This window comes from Bos indicus x Bos taurus, chromosome 23 (genome assembly GCF_003369695.1).
Source record: "Bos indicus x Bos taurus breed Angus x Brahman F1 hybrid chromosome 23, Bos_hybrid_MaternalHap_v2.0, whole genome shotgun sequence".
Classification (NCBI taxonomy): Eukaryota; Metazoa; Chordata; class Mammalia; order Artiodactyla; family Bovidae; genus Bos; species Bos indicus x Bos taurus.
Genome location: NC_040098.1, coordinates 33,266,914 through 33,282,195, shown reverse-complemented (window position 1 = coordinate 33,282,195; position 15,282 = coordinate 33,266,914). Strand labels below are relative to the sequence as shown.

The window sequence follows — 15,282 nt, the reverse complement described above, 5'->3', positions numbered from 1 at the left end:
AAATCAGTCCTGAATACTCACTTGAAGGACTGATGCTGAAGCTGAAACTTCAATACTTTGGCCACCTGATGCAAAGAACTGACTCCTTGGAAAAGACCCTGATGCTGGGAAAAATTGAAGGCAGGAGGAGAAGGGGACAACAGAGGATGAGATGGTTGGATGGCATCACTGACTCGATGGCAAGCTCTGAGCAAGCTCGGGGAGTTGGAATGATGGACAGGGAAGCCTGGCATGCTGCAGTCCAAGGGGTCACAAAGAGTTGGACATGACTGAACAGCTGAACTGACTGAACTGAATAAGTGTCTGCAGTTCTCACAGAAACCTTCTGAAGCTATTAAATCCTCATTTTATAGATGAGAAAACCGAAGCTTAGAGAGATGAAATCCTTTGGTGCAGGTCACAAAGCTAATAAGAGCTGGAGCTGGGGTCCTAACCTGGAACTGTCTGATCAGGAGTGTCATATTCTTTTAAAAAAAATATACTAGTTTAGGTGGCTTATGCACACATGCTTTTAAAAAATAAAACTGAATGTTAATATCAGAGTTAGAATGCCATAAAGATCTATATTTATTCTAACTTTATTACACAGGCTCAGTCTAAAGATTTCTCAACAAAAAGTTCTAAGCCTATGGCCCAAAGCCAGCAGTGTCACTCAGTTTACTATTTCACAAAGCATCCAGTCAAGTTTTGAACAATTCTGATCATTAGATCTCTGTGCTCCTTGAAATGGCTTTTGTCCTTTGGTCTCAGTGTGGCCCTGGGGAGCCAGACACAATCATCTAAACTTCTACCCCAGAACTCTGCAGTTGGCCACCATGTCTCCCCCTAGAAAATCTTTTCCTGGAAGAGCACTGCATAGTATGAACTTCACTCAACATCCTAATATCCTTATTTAGACCACAGTTCCTTGCAGAATCTTTATTTAGATCCAAGTCTTTATAGTGCATTTTATCTCTGCAATGTGCATGTCCTATACAATCAGACCTCAGTAATTGCCTTTCGACAGTCTCCTTGCTTACTGGTAATCTATCACCACCATCACTATCACCCCTCTCTCCACCTCACCCCCACACTGCATTTCTAAATCATCAGGTCCAAACACCAACTCTTTAAATGGGGGGCTCTCTATAGAAAACCCCTTGAGACACACGTTTGGAAGGTAGTGAAACTTAAGGGGGATGCTTTCTCTGAGTGTGACACACAAGTTAAAGGGAGTGAACCATGGACAGCCAGAAACAGCTTTCTCCCTGACTTCCCCATAGCGCTACAGCAGACAAGAGCTCCTGGGCGGATTTGCCCAGGACAGACAGCACGTGGGGCGGGGCAACGCACTAGGAACAGGGCGGGTTCTAAGCAGCTGGTTTCCCTGAGCGGTGTCTGCGGTGGGGGCTTGGCGACTGCACAGTGTCGCCAAGGCGCCAGCAGCCACCCTGCCAGCTACCCTCGTGCCCGCCCCTCAGGTGCTCAAAGCAAATCAGAGAGCGAAAGAAACAAGCGAGGGTGTCAGACGATACAGTAAAGGAGTCTTGATCAAAGTTCTCTAGGGGTCCCTTTCCAGCCGGTGCCCGCGCTTCGTTGTCAGTACCATGGACAGCGCCCGTGAACCTACTCAGGGGAGCTTGGACGCCGCTGGCTTCTGGCAGGTCTGGCAGCGCTTTGACGTGGAGGGTGAGTAAAACAAGCCAACTGTTTAGTCTTGATGAAAGGACCTAGAGTTCCTCCTTCCCCGTACATCTTCCCTGCAGGAGAAGTTGTCTTCCAGCGCGGTTAATGCAATATACCTAACAGACATTTGGTATACTGCAGTTGTACATCTAGATTATCTTGTGAAAGTTCAGGGTGGGAGGAGAGACTTGAATCCCACCACTCTTTCCCAGTCTCTGTGTGTGTGTGGTGATATAGATATCATTGTATATATTAGAGGCTTGGGGACTGACACCCGGGTATCTGAAGTCAGTTCTGGCTTGTTTTTACTCCAATCTGCTCATTTTCATGCAGTGACTATCTGGGTAACCTCTTGTCTCTTAGAGGGTGAATTTTTAAAAAATCTAATTTCAACAAGACACTACCCCCACTCCACCAAAAATCTATTCGAAAAGAACTTAACATTTGCTTTGCCATCATTAATAAACATGAAAATATCTAAAGCATGTGTTTTAACCCTGAAAACTAACATTCAACACTTACATCTCTTAAACTTTTTGAAAACTGCAAAAACCTTGGGTTAGAGTTTATTCTAAAACTCATGTTTATTTGTGGATTAAAATTCATGAATAGCTCTCCTTTCCCAAATATTTATATGAGCCCCAGCACAAAGCATTTACTCTTGACTGTGTTATTTGCTATTCAAATCCATGTCTTCTAGAGTAGATGTTGCCACTTAAAGTTGTAAAAAATAAATCCATGGGGATTTTATAAATTTGAGATTGAAAACAAATTTAGATATTAAATGTTAATTACTAAATGCCATGTTATTATATGTAAGTGACTATTATTTATGTACATCTTTTTGCATTTAGAAAAAGGTTACATAGAAGAGAAGGAGCTTGATGCTTTCTTTTACCACATGTTGACAAAACTGGGTGTTGATGTAAGTATATTTGTGCCACTAAGCATTAATTTGTCTCTCAGTGAGTTACAAAAAGCATCCAAGTCGTATGTTGATTTGTACAATACGTATTAATCCCATCTGACCTCTTTTCTTCCTTGCATGCAATTTTTCTCCCTCTCCTAGCAACATAGAGGGATTTAGGTAGGTTTTATAAGAGGTTCAACTGCAGCATTAGATGTGCTGGCCACTGACTTTTACTGTGACATCTGTCATCCACTATTTCAACTGTAAATTAAAACAAGTCTGTTTTGAATGTCTCCTTGGTTATATCTCTGCTAATGGGTTTAAATCTAGAGATAAGGTAACTCACTTTGTTCAAAAAGGTGGAAAAGATGTTGAGAGTGTTAAGGTGCTGAGTGTTTAAGTGCATTGGATATTACTTGGACAGCAAACCACAAATAAATCATTTAGAATAATTTTTTCCATTATTCATTGTTAGAAAAGTTTACAAACTTATGAAATGGTAAACCAGAAAATAATAAACATACTCAGAGCCCAAATATAAATGTGAACCAATCTATCCAGCATTTGTATCCTTCCCTGATGGTAAATCTGGCCTTGAGAGAGGCAGATTAACTTTTGATGAGCCCTCTACCAAAGCAGAGGAGAAACACACAAAAAGACGTGCCAGCATGGGGTTGGGGGAACCTGATAAAGATTCCATCGGGGGATGCATGGTAATGGGAGTAGCTCTGGAAACAGTAGCATTTAAAATGAATTGTGGTAATAGCTTATCTTCAGATATAATTGTTTACATGGAAGAGTACTGGAGTGCATGACACTTTCATGTCGGAGCCCAGTGAGGGGAACAAGCAGCTTGGAGATGGCGTTTCTGAGTTGGAGGGAGGGCAGTCAGCTCAAAATAAACAAGGCTGCCATCTGCCTCCAACAGACACACAGAGCTCTTATGCTGTCTCATTTTCAGTCCTTCATCTCAGGTTCTCTCATTTTTCTGTCCATTTCTGTTTCTTATTTTGTGTTTCATAGCTATCATCTTCCATCATCTCTTGCCTTTCTGTGATTTCTGTCTCTCATCTCTCTCACTTCTCTGGTCTTTATTTCTCACATGTCTCTCCATTGGTCTCTGTCTCTTTATTTATCCTTCTATCTTCAGTCGTTTCTCAAGCTCTCATGGTGCCTTTCTCGCCCTCTTTTTTCTTCTCTCTTTACTGTCATGTCACTTTGTCCTTCTTTTATCAATATAATTTTCTCTTTTCTCTTTCCTTCCCTTATTTCTCTGCCTCTCTCATTTCTGCTTTGCTCCCACTTTCTGCTAGCTCAGATGGTAAAGAATCTGCCTGCAAGGCAGGACACCCAGTTTCAATCCCTGGTCTGGGAAGATCCCCTGGAGAAGGCAATGGCAACCCACTCCACTATTCTTGCCTGGAAAATCCCATAGGCAGAGGAGCCTGGCAGGCTGCGGTCCATGGTTGGAAGAGTTGGACACAACTGAGCGACTATACATACTACTATAAATGCAAAGGTTCGTGGCATTCCAGAACCCACGAGTCTGATACCATTTTGTCAAACATGACAGGAGTATTTGAGGAAAACAAAAAGATGAAGGCAAAACCATTCAAAGTCTTAGAATAAACTGGATGGTGAAAAAAAAAAAAAGAAACCCAGAGACTTGGAGAAAACAAGTCACACCTTGTGTGTGTGTGTGTGTGTGTAGCAGAGTTTTATCAAAGTAAACAAAGGGACAGAGAAAGCTTCTGACATAGACATCAGAAGGGGTAATGCTCCCCAGCCAGCTAGTCTTATCAAGGCCTTATATACTTTTTTCAGACCCACTCACACAACACACATCTTAAATTAACAAGATTAGAATTAACAATAGAAAGATCTTATCAGACCCACTCCCATAATAAACCTTTTAACATGACAGGATTAGTCAGAAGGTTCTTGTTAAGGAGAAACAAGTCCTCGAGCAAGATCCATTGTTATACTGACTAAGACAAAGAAATGTAGAGAAGAACTTTTGTCCTTTTCTCCTTCTTGAGAATTCCAGACCCCTATCTCCACTTTAAGAGCCCCAGACCCCTTTCTCCTCCTCGGGGACCCCTGGCTTCTTATCAATCTGCCTAGGAATTGACTCTCTCATTCCCCCTTTTTCTTTTAGGAGAAATATGTTGCCACGGGAAAGGGGTATTTCTGTTCCATAACTTCTTCCTGCGGTTGAGGGGTGTGGTCCCTAAAATGTTGAGGCAACATTTTCTCCTAATCCTCATATTGAGGGTCTTTGATCGAGGGGCCCCAAGTAATAGTTGGAGGAGGTTATGGCACTCACAGGAGCTTAGACAACCATTTGTAACTTAAAAGCTTTCAGATGGTTAAAAACAAACTCAGTTTTACAGTTACAGATGTAAGGCAAAATAGCCGTTAAACCAAGTTAAAACCTAAACAAAATAAAAAGTCACGTTTTGTCCATAGTTAAGGTACAATATGTCACACCAGTCCATCTTAGAATTGTTAGATGTCATCACAGAGTTGAAGAAAGTCCTTTCCTCGAAGCGGAGAAACCCACCATGGGAAGTCTTCAATTGAGGAGGGGAGTGCTCCGCAGACCCAGCAATTATGCTGATTGTGGAATGCTTCAAAGGAATGAGCCCAGGACAGGAAGGCACTGTCTTAAGGGTTAAACGGCAGACTCAGGACTTTTGGAGTCAGCAGAAGCAAGCCCACATAGACTCTCAGGCCCATCTCGTTTCCTGGCTCAAACAGCAGCTTGTTTGACTCAAAGGCTGGGTCAGGAGTTAACCTCCCAATAATGTCTGTTGAAAAGCTAAAAGCTGAGTCACATAGTTAATTTTAAGCTTCAGGATCTATGACAATATATGTGCACAAAAACAGTCTGTCATAGAGACAGTCCCTTCTTCTTAGGGGCAGTTCAAGCCCTCATTAAAGCCATGGCTAAAACTTTAAGCCAACTGTCTTGTGTTTCCTGACTTAGCTTACACGGATGTCTTTTAATAATGTCATTAGCTTTTTCAAACTTTTTCTCAAGATTGGAGTCTCCAGGAACAGTGTGATATTCTACTTCTAGAGCTTTTGACACCCCTTGAGTTACAGCAGCTTTAAAGGCAGAGCCATTGTCACTCTGAACTTTAGAGTTTAAGATCCCACTTATATCATGAGAAGTCAGTACAGTAAGGTTTTGCCCATTCATTAACCTTGGGCTTTAGTGAATACTGCTTTTGATGTGAGAATAGGTGAGGGTCATTGAGCTTGATAATGACAGGAACAGCATTCTGTGCTCGACCCATGGTTTTTCCATCAGACCACACTCTAGGATTAACATTTTGTTCAATTAATGGGAGAGAAAGAGCAGGCTCCATATTCATGAAAACAGAGGCCTGGACCTTGCTCAGTATATCCCTCCCCAGAAGGAGTGAGGGAGACTCGAGTATGAACAGAAACCCGTGAGAAAACAGCACAGTCCCAGTTGCCGCTTAAAGGATGACTGACATAATAATGTTTGGCTTATCCAGACAGCCCCATTTCGGTAGTGGATCAGGAGGAAAGTGGGCTAGGGGCTTCAGTGAGCACAGAAAAAGCTGCCCCAGTGTCCAAAAGAAATAGACTGATGGGCCCTCCGCAGTTGTTAATACCTGGGGCCTACACCTTGGAGGGCAATCCCTTCTCCAGTCTGGTCCTTTGCAGACCAGGAGCTGGGGGTGGATTAGATGCCTGAGGGCAATCCCGCTTGAGATGTCCCTCCTTTCCACAGTAATAACAGTTCAGTTCAGTTGCTCAGTAGTGTCCGACTCTTTGTGATGCCATGAATCGCAGCACGCCAGGCCTCCCTGTCCATCACCAACTCCCAGAGTTCACTCAAACTCATGTTTATCGAGTCGGTGATGCCAGCCAGCCATCTCATCCTCTGTCGTCCCCTTCTCCTCCTGCCCCCAATCCTTCCCAGCATCAGGGTCTTTTCCAATGAGTCAACTCTTCTCATGAGGTGGTCAAAGTATTGGAGTTTCAGCTTCAGCATCAGTCCTTCCAATGAACACCCAGGACTGACCTCCTTTAGGATGGACTGGTTGGACCTCCTTGCAGTCCAAGGGACTCTCGAGAGTCTTCTCCAACACCACAGTTCAAAAGCATCAATTCTTCAGCCCTCAGCTTTCTTCACAGTCCAACTCTCACATCCACACATGATCACTGGAAAAACCATAGCCTTGACTAGACGGATCTTTGTTGGCAAAGTAATGTCTCTGTTTTTTAATATGCTATCTAGGCTGGTCATAACTTTCCTTCCAAGGAGTGTCTTTTAATTTCCTGGCTGCAATCACCATCTGCAGCCCCATGCAATCCCCATCTATTTCCCATGAAGTGATAGGACCAGTTGCCAGGATCTTAGTTTTCTGAATGTTGAGCTTTAAGCCAACTTTTTCACTCTCCTCTGTCACTTTCATCAAGAGGCTTTTGAGTTCCTCTTCACTTTCTGCCATAAGGGTGGTGTCATCTGCATATCTGAGGTTATTGATATTTCTCCTGGCAATCTTGATTCCAGCTTGTGCTTCTTCCAGTCCAGCATTTCTCATGATGTACTCTGCATAGAAGTTAAATAAGCAGGGTGACAATATACAGCCTTGACGTACTCCTGTTTCTATTTGGAACCAGTCTGTTGTTCCATGTCCAGTTCTAACTGTTGCTTCCTGACCTGCATACAGATTTCTCAAGAGGCAGGTCAGGTGGTCTGGTATTCCCATCTCTTGAAGAATTTTCCACAGCTAATTGTGATCCACACAGTAAAAGGCTTTGGCATAGTTAATAAAGCAGAAATAGATGTTTTTCTGGAACTCTCTTGCTTTTTTGATGACCCAGTGGATGTTGGCAATTTGATCTCTGGGTCCTCTGCCTTTTCTAAAACCAGCTTGAACATCTGGAAGTTCACGGTTCACGTATTGCTGAAGCCTGGCTTGGAGAATTTTGAGCATTATTTTACTAGCATGTGAGATGAGTGCAATTGTGCGGTAGTTTGAGCATTCTTTGGCATTGCCCTTCTTTGGGATTGGAATGAAAACTGACCTTTTCCAGTCCTGTGGCCACTGCTGAGTTTTCCAAATTTGCTGGCATATTGAGTGCAGCGCTTTCACAGCATCATCTTTCAGGATTTGAAATAGCTCCACTGGAATTCCATCACCTCCACTAGCTTTGTTCGTAGTGATGCTTTCTAAGGCCCACTTGACTTCACATTCCAGGATGTCTGGCTCTAGGTGAGTGATCACACCATCATGATTATCTTGGTTGTGAAGATCTTTTTTGTACAGTTCTTCTGTGTATTCCTGCCACCTCTTCTTAATATCTACTGCTTCTGTTAGGTCCATACCACTTCTGTCCTTTTTCGAGCCCATCTTTGCATGAAATGTTCCCTTGGTATCTCTAATTTTCTTGAAGAGATCTCTAGTCTTTCCCATTCTATTATTTTCCTCTATTTCTTTGCATTGGTTGCTGACGAAGGCTTTCTTATGTCTTCTTGCTATTCTTTGGAACTCTGCATTCAGATGCTTATATCTTTCTTTTTCTCCTTTGCTTTTTACTTCTCTTCTTTTCACAGGTATTTGTAAGGCCTCCTCAGACAGCCATTTTTCTTTTTTGCATTTCTTTTCCATGGGGATGGTCTTGATCCCTGTCTCCTGTACAAGGTCAAGAACATCCGTCCATAGTTCATCAGGAACTCTATCTATCAGATCTAGGCCCTTAAATCTATTTCTCACTTCCACTTATAATCATAAGGGATTTGATTTAGGTCATACCTGAATGGTCTAGTGGTTTTCCCTACCTTCTTCAATTTAAGTCTGAATTTGGCAATAAGGAGTTCATGATCTGAGCCACAGTCAGCTCCTAGTCTTGTTTTTGTTGACTGTATAGAGCTTCTCCATTTTTGGCTGCAAAGAATATAATCAATCTGATTTTGGTGTTGACCATCTGATGATGTCCATGTGTAAAGTCTTCTCTTGTGTTGTTGGAAGAGGGTGTTTGCTATGACCAGTGCATTTTCTTGGCAAAACTCTATTAGTCTTTGCCCTGCTTCATTCTGTATTCCAAGCCCAAATTTGCCTGTTATTCCAGGTGTTTCTTGACTTCCTACTTTTGCATTCCAGCCCCCTATAATGAAAAGAACATCTTTTTGGGGTGTTAGTTCTAAAAGGCCTTGTAGGTCTTCATAGAACCGTTCAACTTCAGATTCTTCAGTGTTACTGGTTGGGGCATAGACTTGGATTACTGTAATATTGAATGGTTTGCCTTGTAAATGAACAGAGATCATTCTGTCATTTTTGAGATTGCATTCAAGTACTGCATTCGGACTTTTGTTGACCATTATGGCTACTCCATTTCTTCTAAGGGATTCCTGCCCATAGTAGTAGATATAATGGTCATCTGAGTCAAATTCACCCATTCCAGTCTATTTTAGTTTGCCGATTCCTAGAATGTTGACATTCACTCTTGCCATCTTCTGTTTGACCACTTCCAATTTGCCTTGATTCATGGACCTGACATTCCAGGTTCCTATGCAATATTGCTCTTTATAGCATTGGACCTTGGTTCTATCACCAGTCACATCCACAACTGGGTATTGTTTTTGCTTTGGCTCCATCCCTTCATTCTTTCTGGAGTTATTTCTCCACTGATCTCCAGTAGCATATTGGGTACCTACTGACCTGGGGAGTTTCTCTTTCAGTATCCTATCATTTTGCCTTTTCATACCGTTCATGGGGTTCTCAAGGCAAGAATACTGAAGTGGTTTGGCATTCCCTTCTTCCGTGGGCCACATTTCCCACGCAATTATGAAATGGCCAAAGAGACCAGGAAAAGCTGACCAAGAAAGGAAAGTTCAGTCCACACGCTTCGCCCATTTTTGGTCGCTCCCCTCGCAGGACCTTGGGTGTCTCTTGGCATTGGCAGGTCGGTATAAACCCCCAACAAGGCTCCCCTTTTTGGGGCTGCCTTTAGTCATTACAAGACACTGCAAAACCACAGAGCAGGGCTCATCACTTGATTCACACAGAGTGTCATTCATTCACACAAGCACACAGAAGAGTTAGTCAAGTAAAGCAGAAAACGTGTATACTGAGAAAGCAGAGAGGCTAGAGCTCTGAGTGTTCTTACCTTGTCCTGAAGATCCAGGATGAGCCCCCAAGATGATAGCTTACAGTGAACAATGTCAGATTTGTGATCACCAAAGAAGGTTTAGCTTTGGGACCAGGCTTGATCACTCAAGAGCTTTTGTATAGCAGAGTTTTATTAAAGAAAACGGACAGAGAAAGCTTCTGACATAGATATCAGAAGGGGTTGGAGAGTGTCCCCCATCACACCTTTTCAGAAAGCTTCTTGCTTTAGTGATTTAAAGAGGAGGAAAGTTGCTCTCTTTTCTGAATACTGAAAGTAAATACTCTCAGTACTGAAACTTAAAGTGTCTTATTTTCAGTCATGGGGTGAGAGGTGGAACTACTCAAACACTAGGGTCTGCTCTAGGCTGGGGACATGGCTGTCCTCTTCTGGGGCTTTGGCTGACTTTAGAAGCAGTGTTCCCATTAGTGAGGGAGAAGATGGGTGCCATCTCCCATAGCTTGGCTGTTCTTACCTCACCCCTGCCTCCTATCTGGTTTGGGGCCTCACCTTCTCACACATGCACAGGCATGGTCCTCAGAGCAAAGGAAACAAATGACTTGCCAGTGTCTCGGGCAACTGTGTGCTGTGCAGGCATTCCTGAAGCCAGAGGTGGAGGGGCTGGAGGTTGCAGAGTCCTTAGGCTAGTGGAAATAAAATTCTGATGTACCTAAGAATTATATTTATTTGTTAGATGTCTGCATCTCCTCTCACCTTCAGGGACAGTACATATCAGGGAGTGGGTTGTGATATAATCAGGCCAGTCCTGCTGAGCTGTGGCTGTAGCCCCAGGCACCTCTCCTCAGCTCCTGGTGAAGGAGAGGGCTTTTGGAGCCAAGGGATAAGCTGTTTAAACTGTTAGTCAGAAATTTCAGAGGCATGCCCTCAGGGAATATGGCTAAAGGGACCTTCACTGGGCATTCCACGCTACTGGAACAACCACAATTCAGGAAACCATTCCTAATTCTGGACTCTTTTTTCCTGCTGAGAAATGAGTAGGCCCTAAGTACGTCCTTAACAAGAAGGCATGTTCCTCTCAGCTGAGGGACAATCACCATTTGTGACACCTACTTCTAATCAGTGATGCCCCAGTGAGTCCAGAACCACCAGCAGGGAGGCCTCCATGACCAGGCAGCCACTCACTCTGGTGTTTAGACATGGCGGGCAGTTCATCAGAGGCCTGACTAGGGCTACTTTCCTCCCTTGATTAGTGAGAGTCACACAGACCTTGGGAGAAGGAATTTTAAGATTTCGAACAGCAAGCTGCCTGCTAGTCAATCTTGGAGAAGCAGCAGCTTGTAATGACCTGCTCCTCACAGCCTCTGAGGGGACTGACTTCATGGAAACATCAGCCAGTCTTGCTGCTGGCTGTTACTCACTATACCCACCACACTGGCCCCTCCAACTTTTTTTCTTTTCAAATGCTCAGAACTGCCTCTGAACTAGGTCTACATCTAGCCAGTCTGTTGCAGAGCATCACTTTTGGGGGCTGTGTGCACATTCTTCATGTACAGATTGCCACACACGCTGAGACTCAATGCTCCAGAGATGCTAAGTACCCTCTTGGGACTTAGAGTCTCCGAGAAGGTGGGCGGGGTGGGTGCTGATTGGACATAACAACAGAGGGAACCCTAGACTCTCTTGCTTTAGGTTCAAGGGACAGTCATGGACTTTGGGGTTAGAGGTCTGAGAGGACAAGTCAAGTTCTGTGCCTTCAAACTAAAGGTAGAAGACCAAGCTGAAATTCAAAGTGAAGACCCACCTTCTTAAATGATTTCTCTGTATGATGCACATACACACCCATACAACAGACCAACCACACAATCAATGGTGCCAAGACTAAAGAGGCTAATTTCTCTGTACTTAGAGGAGTGTCAGATGAGGAAACCTGGTTGGCAGGAATACCATGACAGTATTAGGGAGAGTCAGTTTAGTCTAACTGATCTAGTCTGGAGTCTAGGCATCTGGCACTGTTTGGGAGTGCCTGTGACTCTCAGACTCTGCATTAAATACATCCTCCACTGTTGATTATATATGTCATCTTTCTTTGTAATAACCCTACGGTCCACTGATGAAGAAGAATTTAATGTGTGGAAAAAGCTGTACAAGGAAGGGATATGTCACATCTTTGGTAGTTCAATGATTACTTCTTTGGTTTCCTCTTTAATTATTTTCCCCTTCTAATTATTATTATTATTTTTGGAGAGTCCAAGATTAAGAGAATGAACTATGGTAAACCAAAAGCCCAAAAGAGCTGGACTTTTCACTTAAAAATAGAACAAAACATTCTTGGGAAGAAAGTTTGTATGTTCACTACAATACAATCTCTTGTCACAAAAAATATAGAAAAATGTTCAAATTCATACTGTCAACACTCTAAGTTTCTCTTCATTCATATATTAGGAGCTCACTAGCTGTGCTACCTAGTTTGGATTCTGATTAATGGTTATTTAAGAAATCTCCATCACCTCTCTCTTGTCTGCAATTGGTGAGATCTTTTTCAATGACTAGGGAACTTGGTTAGACTAATGTAATTATCAGGCTGTATACTCCGAATATTTGATATCCTAACTAACATTCTTGGAATCCCAGTGGCTTTAATGTGGTTCTCTCTGGCCCACTGTAGGATGCAGTCAAAGAAGAAAATGTACAGAAGATGAAACAACAATTTATGGCTCCCCACGATGTCTCTAAAGACGGCTGCATACAGATGAAAGAGGTATCTTTTATGACTGTACCTTTATTGACAATACCTTCTTGGGCTGCAATTTTCTCTGCAGAATACAGAAAGTTTTACATTTGACTGGGAAATTAGAACCCTCTGCAAGGCAGTTGAATTAGATAACACTTTTGAAGTACTCGCTTTTCCTTTTTCATCAATCTTAGTGACAAGGATATCATTTTATTTAGGTCAATCAATCTTTATACTTATTTTATAATTGGGTAATTGATATGCTGGAGGCTTTTCAGTTACACAGTGTCCTGTTCAAATTCAACCTAGACATAAGGAAAAACTTACTGACAATAAATGAGTTCAAATTTCAGCATCAGTTCCCAGGGCGGACTGGAAAGATCTACCTCTGAACATCATGAAAACAAAACAGACAGCTGGTGTCTTGACTTCAACTCAAACCACACTTACTACGTACTTAACTAAAGCAAGGAAATGCATTAAGCATGCGGTACCTCACACAGCCTGTCTTTGAGCCTGATTATTTTCTCTTCCAGTTACAAAAAGATTCACAGTTTAGAATTTCCACACATATTATGTTACTCTAGAGTAACGTATTGTATATTATTGTATTGTACATTGTATATTATATTTTGTAACAGTAGCTACAAAAATGGTCATCAAACATTATCCCTATTTTACTGATGAGGAAACTGAGTTATCCAGCATCATATGGCCAAGAAGTGGCACTGGTCTAAGTTACAGGTATGAATCTATACAGGTTTATTCTATAGAGTTACGAGTTACGAATCCATACATAAAAATAAGCTACTATGAAACTAACATATTTATTTCATAGTCAAAATTGCCTGCTAGACATATTATCTGAAGTCTGAAAGGCTAGTCTCTTGATGCTGTCATACTTGGTCAATATTATTGATGAAAATAGTAATTTTTCTTCAGAAAGTTATGATAATAAAGCAAGATAATGTCTTCTTATAAAAAAATAGACATGTTCACCAGAAGGCTGCCTTCTCAGAAAATGAATACACTAAACTGGATATTTATGAGTGTAGTTGTTTCCAAAATTTTCACTAAAAGGCAAAAAATTATATAACCAATAATTCCATTGCAATTGATGTAAAAGCAGCAATGTATTCATTAATGGAAATGTAATTGCAAGTTTCAGGTAAAAGTACTGAAGTATTTATAATGACATGTTCACTGTTGCATCCTTCTGCTCACAGGACAGAGCACAGTGCATAGGGGTGCTTAGTAAATATTTGTTATGTGTGCGTGCCTGCTCAGTTGCTCAGACATGTCCTCTTGACCCCATGAACTGCAGCCTTTCAGGTTCCTCTGTTCATGAACTTTTCCAGGCCAAGAATACTGGAGCAGGTTGCTACTTCTTACTCCAGGAGATCTTTCCAACCCAGGGATCGAACTCTCGTCTTTTGCATCTTTTGCATTAGCAGGTGGATTCTTTACCACTGCACCACTTGGGAAGCCCCAAATGTTTGTTAATAATAAATGAAACACGGCAAACAGTGAAAAACTCTGCCATTATCTTTCTTACCAATTTCTAAAGCAACTGGGAACCTGACAACAACTGTGACACCCATGCTAAACATTCTATTATGGAGTCCTGCTGATGGCATAATTGATGTTATTTGTAGAGAAGCTGATAGTATAGGACTGTTTTGGTCCCAAAGCCCCTTCAAAACTCCTGAGTCTGTGAGTATTAAGAGTAGTAGCAAGGTCTCTCCTACTGTCTCCGGCTTTATCATTGACTGTTAGGGTTACTTCAGTTACAGGTAGTTGTGACATACAAATCAGCCCATCTGCACACATTTTGGGCTTTCCTGGTGGCTCAGATGGTAAAGAATATGCCCGCAATGCAGGAGACCCGGGTTTGATCCCTGGGTTGGGAAGATCCCCTGGAGAAGGGAATGGCTACCCACTCCAGTATTCTTGCCTGGAGAATTCAATGGACAGAGGGAAAGAGCAGGGAAAAAGAGATGACGTTGCATATGTAGAAGTGTTTATATTATTGCATCAGGAGAAAAAGGAGTCAGAGGGCTACCATCTTCCGGCATGGAGATCTGTGAGAAAACCCAGTGGGGTACCTAGACAAAAGAGCCTAAACAAGATCCAGGAGATAAACTGAGGATCCATCAGAGTTTCTAGAGAGGATTTATCAAGCTTATAAGCACTATATAAAGATTCTGAGGCTCCTGGGAAGATAAATATGATCTTCATCAGGCAAAGTGCCCCAGAGATTAAAAAATTATAGAAATTAGAAGGTGTATCTGAAATGAATCCTTAATTAGTAGATGTTGTTTTTAAACTATTCAACAACAGCAAACAATGACAGAAGATAGAGATATGAAACAGAATGCAGCTTTTTTGGTAGCAGCGTTGAAAGCAAGTAACCTAAAGGAGGGCTTCCCAAGTGGCTCAGTGGTAAAGAATTCCCCTGACAAAGCAGGAGACCCAAGTTCAATCCCTGGGTCAGGAAGATTCTCTGGAGAAGGAAATGGCAACCCACTGCAGTATTCTTGCCCGCCAGGTTCTTCTCTCCGTGCAATTTTCCAGGCAGGAATACTGGAGCAGGTTGCCACTTCTTACACCAGGAGAATTCCATGACAGAGGAGACTGGTGGGCTACAGTCCATGGGGTCACAAAGAGTCAGATACGAATGAGCATGCACGCACATATTTTAGATATTTTAGCACAAAATAAAATGAGAAAGCAGTCACAAGTAAGAGCCAAAGTGAGACTAGAGGATGATCTCTGTACTTGACTTGCCCAGGGCTCCTCTGTGCCATTCCAGATAAATTGAAGACAGAGTGGGTTCTAATTAGGGCCAGTGAATTACATTTTA

The 15,282-nt window shown here is 42.3% G+C and overlaps 2 protein-coding genes across 14 annotated transcripts in view; one reads left to right on the top strand and one right to left on the bottom strand.

Annotated features, from left to right (window-relative positions):
* The window catches only part of SLC17A1 (solute carrier family 17 member 1), a 237,188-nt gene that overhangs the window by 25,390 nt on the left and 196,516 nt on the right, over positions 1 to 15,282 (bottom strand). The gene's annotated exons all lie outside the window — the stretch shown is intronic.
* SCGN (secretagogin, EF-hand calcium binding protein) overlaps positions 1,326 to 15,282 on the top strand; it is a 52,493-nt gene continuing 38,536 nt past the window's right edge. For 2 of the 4 annotated variants that reach the window (XM_027524091.1, XM_027524090.1), the window contains exons 1-3: positions 1,326 to 1,668; positions 2,520 to 2,590; positions 12,354 to 12,446. In XM_027524091.1, the coding sequence (XP_027379892.1) occupies positions 1,587 to 1,668; positions 2,520 to 2,590; positions 12,354 to 12,446 (246 nt within the window). In that variant the 5' untranslated portion in view covers positions 1,326 to 1,586. The remainder of the gene's footprint in view (positions 1,669 to 2,519; positions 2,591 to 12,353; positions 12,447 to 15,282) is intronic. The other 2 variants (XM_027524089.1, XM_027524088.1) reach the window with 2 other exon arrangements.